Source organism: Nematostella vectensis, chromosome 9 (genome assembly GCF_932526225.1).
Source record: "Nematostella vectensis chromosome 9, jaNemVect1.1, whole genome shotgun sequence".
Lineage (NCBI taxonomy): Eukaryota > Metazoa > Cnidaria > Anthozoa > Actiniaria > Edwardsiidae > Nematostella > Nematostella vectensis.
Window position 1 is genome coordinate 5,154,502 of NC_064042.1, and position 5,363 is coordinate 5,159,864.

General features: G+C 40.4%; 1 protein-coding gene across 1 annotated transcript; it reads left to right on the plus strand.

The window, feature by feature from the left end:
• Nucleotides 1–961: 961 nt before the first annotated feature.
• Nucleotides 962–4,303, plus strand: LOC5510997 (dehydrogenase/reductase SDR family member 12). The gene is made up of 3 exons (XM_001631359.3): nucleotides 962–1,558; nucleotides 2,995–3,153; nucleotides 3,458–4,303. The coding sequence occupies exons 1-3, from the start codon at nucleotides 1,021–1,023 to the stop codon at nucleotides 3,730–3,732; spliced, it is 972 nt and encodes a 323-aa protein (XP_001631409.1). The 5' UTR covers nucleotides 962–1,020; the 3' UTR covers nucleotides 3,733–4,303.
• The last annotated feature ends 1,060 nt before the right edge of the window (nucleotides 4,304–5,363 follow it).

A 5,363-nucleotide genomic window follows, 5' to 3' on the forward strand; every position in this document is an offset into this window, starting at 1 on the left:
AACTCAGGAAGATTCCAAGCTTAAGTTAGTATTGGAATACGTTAGAAATGGATGGCCTATGCATCCAAAACAGGTTCCCGAAGAAATACGAGAGTATTTTGGAATTCGTAACGAACTATCACAAGTCAATGGCAAGCTCGTGTTTGGAAGTCATATTGTTATCCCAGAATCGATGCGCGGTTACGTCTTGGACAGAATCCATGATGGACACCAGGGTGTAACAAAGTGCCGCGAGAGAGCACGAAGTATCGCACGGAAGGTTGCGTCATGTGAATTCTGTTTAGTCAACCAGCCTACGCAGAGGAAGGAACCTCTAAGAACCACACCCCTACCGGATAGACCATGGCAGATGATTGCAGCAGATCTTGCAATGTCGGATGGTCAAGATTATCTTGTCGTCACCCCTATTCCCTACGAGCTACCGGAAGAAGAGGATGTCAAGAGCGATGACACTCAAAATGTTGATGACTCTACAGGAGCTGAGCAGTTTGATGATGCTAATACTAGGGAGCTCAAAACCCGTAGTGGTAGAACTGTTAAAAAGCCAATGAGATACATTGAAGAGTTCTAAGGACTAATATTAAGACTGTAAAGTTCATATTACGTTAGATAAGCAGTATCTACTTTTAGGGGGGAGATGTCACGATAGTTGATTGACAGTCTCTTGTAGGTTTACGTGACGTCACTTAGAATAGAGGCATACATGAAAGCATAGCTGACACAGCTCGGACCTTGTAAACTACGTTGTTGTTTCTAATAAATATTACCTAGAAAATCAAGACACCTCGTTCGTTCTCAATCATAAATCATAAAACAAAGTAAGTTTAAAATTCTACAATTCAATATCTCCACCAGAAATAAAAATACCCTGAAAAGGAATGAAAAGCAGGCAAAGTCGAATTTAAATAATACCTTTGCCTTTTAGCCTTTGGGTTACCTGTTCACTCCCGTTGGAGCTTGGGTCGAGCATGGACGAAACATGATTATGTAACAGTAAGTACCATCTTGAAATAACACAAGATGTCGGTCTATCGCTACTCGGTTTGGTTCGCAAAAGGTCTCCGAGAATATACCAAAGGAGGTTTCACAGCAGCAGATAAATGCTTCAACCAGAAATCATTTACAGACGACTTAGCAGCAGCATCGAAGCGCTCTTTCATGATCACAGGCGCTAATAGTGGTATAGGGAAAGAGACTGCTCGAGCATTAGCTAAGTCCGGAGCTACTGTTCACATGGTTTGTAGGGATGAACAGCGCGGAGAGCAAGCGAGACAAGAGCTCTTACAAGAATCAGGCAATCAAAATATATATCTACACGTGTTAGATATGTCCCAGCCCTCAAACGTTTGTAAATTTGCTCGCGACTTTGCTGCTTCAAATCGGCCATTGCATGTCCTAGTAAATAACGCGGGCTGTATGGTGAACACTAGGACGATAACGGAAGATGGGCTGGAGATGAATTTCGCTACGAATACACTAGGGACGTATATACTGACGAAGGAGTTGCTTCCCTGTCTGACGTCACAAGAATCGCCTCGAGTTATCACGGTGTCATCAGGTGACTAAAGCCGTAGCTAGACAATTTCGTTGGTGGGGATCGGGGCTGGTCATACCACAGGTATCCCATGGCTACTGTCAGTTGTTTATACAGAAATGAATGGGGGAATTTATATGTTAGCGAAAAAAATACACCTGCGCCAAGTAAGTTTCTACTGTTGTACCACCAGTGTTGCAGGGGAAACCACAGAAGACACTCAATCGGTACGACCTCAAAGTTTGAATTTCCGAAGCAGTGCCTTGTTCCTAGAACCCCTCGGTCAGAAAGTGCACACGATCTGCCACCACAGATGGTGAATTCAACAGTTGGCGGTAAACAATGGAAAAAATATGAGTGAAATTTGCAAATCAGTGACATGAGACTCGGTTCAATTGAAAGCTAAGGTATTCAAAGTGTTTTTGTGCTGGATTGGCGGCTGGTTGATTTTTGCGAGTTTTATCTGGCCTCGAAGTAGCAATGGCTGTTAGCAGATCGACTCCCCAGCCTTTACTATTTTTATGTACAGTAAGAAACACAATTCGTAGTGGGCTTCAAACACCCTCATATAAATTCCCCAATACATTCCTTTATAAACCACTGGCAGTAGCCTTGGGCTGCCTGGGGACAAACCTCACTACGGTAGAACCAGGATTTTACGATATGCCTTGGGGGAAAGATAATATATTGTAGAATAGAGGTATCATTGCAAAGAGGTCCTTGATTTTGAATATAAAAGAAAGTCCATTGAAAATATTGTTGTAGCAAGGTTAATTTAACAACTTTTACAAAATAATTAAACTCTCTGTAAGACCGTAATCTGTATTTAACAAGACCTGTCAAGTCAAAAAAACAGATTAGCTGTGGTGTGCATGTGTGGTGTCTTGAGCTTTTCTCTCTATGTTGATAGACAGGATAAGTAATATTGTTGTATTGAGGTCAAAATTACGCTCAGGAGAACAGATATGTATCATAAAATCAAAAATATTGTTGCATCCAATATCGTTAAATCAAGGTAATTTCTTATACATTTCATTGTATTTCCGGCGGGAGAAAAGAATGCCATCGTAAAATCGAGGGCTCTTGAAATTCCTGGCTCCACTGTAATCCCCTGTATTTTTTGGAAAGAGAGCAGATACCTTACCTGCTTCAGCACTATCAATTGAGTAAGTGTAAGGCAGAAGCAAGGGTGGAGATGGATAGCCATTAACTAGACTATTATTTTTTTGTAGCGGTGCCAAAAACAAGGATCACTACCGTTGGGTGTGGGTGGTGTATTTGTTAAAGTTTGGTGTTTGGACATGGGATTATTTTCGGAACACCCCCCCCCCTCCCCTTAATATGGAGTGAGTGAAAAGAGAATACTTTTTTATTCTCAATTGAGAGTAGGTTGTGAAATAGTAAAATAAATGTGTGGGTGGGTATTTTTGGTCAGTGACGCTAAATATTTGTTTCATCAGGTGGAATGTTGCTGGTGAAGCTAGATGGCTCTGACTTCCAGTCTGAGAGGACATTTGATGGTGCTATGGTCTATTCACAGAACAAGAGGCAACAAGTAGTAATGATGGAGAGATTTGCTGAAGATTATCCTAATATCTTTTTTGCATCAATGCATCCAGGTATATCATTCAATATGTATTTGATAATAATAATAGACATGGATTGAGAATAATACCTATAGCTCTTGGTATAGATTGCATGCTTAAAAAAACCTTCAAATTGCATATAGTAAACAAACAAGATTCTCCAGATATAATCAATTTGATGGAAAATGCCAATAAAAGCTTGAATAAAGTAAATAGGAAGATTTAATGTTGTTTTGTTGTGCACAAATTCGTGTTCTATCAGATTTTTTAGATCAAGCATGCTCCTTTAAAGGTGCTTCCTTAGTTAAAATCCTAAACATTATCATTTTTATGCTAGGTTGGGCAGACACCCCAGCTGTCCGTTCATCTATGCCTGACTTCTACCGACGCACCAAGACCATGCTTCGCACAAGTGAACAGGGTGCTGACACTGTAGTGTGGCTGTGTGTGTCTTCAGAGCAAGAAAAGCTAAAAAGTGGGGGGTTTTACCAAGATAGAAACCCTGTTTCAAAGCATTTGCCTTTAGCTTGGACAAAATCATCCTCTGAAGATGAAAAGTCCTTTATGAAGCAATTAAATACTATTGCCGATCAGTTTCAGGCAAAATTGTAATCTGAAGATTTGATTTTATAGTCAATATATGATCTTTTTTTGCTATGAATTGTTCTTCATTTGTCATCATCAAATGACAAATCATTAGTAGATCGCATGGACATGTGGTTAAAACTTGTGTAATGAAATGTTGTACAAGAGCTTGATTTTTATTATGAATTGACAAACGCTTTTATGTGTTTGTGTAACACCAGAAACCCTAGTCTGCTTAGCAGCAGCCCTTTATGTAGTCTTATGATAAAAAGGCTTGAATACATACTACTTGAAAGTGCTCATGTGTTGTAATTCATATGTGGGCGTGTGTGTATTTGAGATCTTGTATGTACATGCAGGTGGCTATTTAACAATTATTCCTTAGGCGTGAATGGGCTGGAGGTTTTATATAATGGGTCAACAGGTCAATGGTTTAAGGAAAGGGCCAAGTGCCAAATGGAATATTGACTCAGCGATAATGAGGACGAGAGGATAACTGTTTTAGTTAAAATCGATTTGGACAAAGGTGACTTGCACTAGGAAATCACATGACTTTTTGCTGAAATGGCTGCGCCCGCCACGCTAGAAGGGATGAAAAGAAAAAAAAAATTAATGAAAATAAGCCATTTCTGACATAGAAACTTTCTGGCTGATTCGTAAGCGCTATATTAGTTGCTTTTTATTTTGTTTCTTTGCCGTAAAGGCCCTGAGTGCCCGCGAGTTTGCCTTCCAAAAGTCACGTCATCTCAGTGCAAGTCTCCTATTTCAACATTTATCATTTTTGGGTACACTTCGCTACTGGTAGGCTAGATCTTGAGCCAACTAGTGGGTCAACTAATAATTAAATAGTCATTAAAGACCACTGGTGTGATTTTACTAAATGAATTATATGGGTGCGGGCGTGTATTCGAGTTATATGATGGCGTGCGCGTATTTTTAAAAGTTCGTGTCCCGGCGTGTAATATAGTTTGTATGCGGGCGTGGTAAGTGTGCACTCTCATGCGTATTTTTAAAAGTTCGTGTGCGGACGTGTACTCGAGTTTGTATGCGGGTGTGCGCGTATTTTTAAAAGTTCGTGTGCTGACGTGTACCTGTCGAGTTTGTATGCGGGTGTGCGCGTATTTTCAAAAGTTCGTGTGCGGGCGCATATTTGAGTTTGTATGCGGGGCGTGTGCGTTTTTTGTTTTTATAATTTTGTGTGCGGGCGTCTATCCGAGTTTGTATGCTGGCGTATGCAGTTTGTATAGGTGTGTTTGATTTCGTGTTTGTGTATTTTAGTTCGTCTTAGTGTGCGTGTTTCGTCTTTTTCAATTAACAATAAAGCCCAAAATAAACAAAGACGAGAGTTGTCTCAGTTTGATAAAAGGCGTCCTGCTAGAACCTGTAGCTTTATTCAAACATCAACCTCCCACCCATTTGACTGTCAAAAAGGAAAAAGAAACTGTCCCCCGGAACGACGCGCGAACTATCAAAGATGATTCCGAATAACATTGACGTTTCTTTTACGAGAATTATATTTGTATAATTGTTTCCAAAAGGAACTTTCAGGTGTTTATTTATAGGCTATGTAAGAAGGGTATTTTACCGGAAACACCGAACACGAGAACAATTACACTTGAGCCTGCCCGACAGTTCGGAACCTGCTGGCCAGCGGGGTC

What these genes read in the sequence shown, in the direction of transcription:
- LOC5510997 (XM_001631359.3), top strand. Translation starts at nt 1,021, where the DNA reads ATGTCGGTCTATCGCTACTCGGTTTGGTTCGCAAAAGGTCTCCGAGAA. An exon ending in AGTTATCACGGTGTCATCAG is followed by an intron (nt 1,559 to 2,994) that starts GTGACTAAAGCC and finishes TTGTTTCATCAG; the next exon opens with GTGGAATGTTGCTGGTGAAG. An exon ending in TTTTGCATCAATGCATCCAG is followed by an intron (nt 3,154 to 3,457) that starts GTATATCATTCA and finishes TTTTTATGCTAG; the next exon opens with GTTGGGCAGACACCCCAGCT.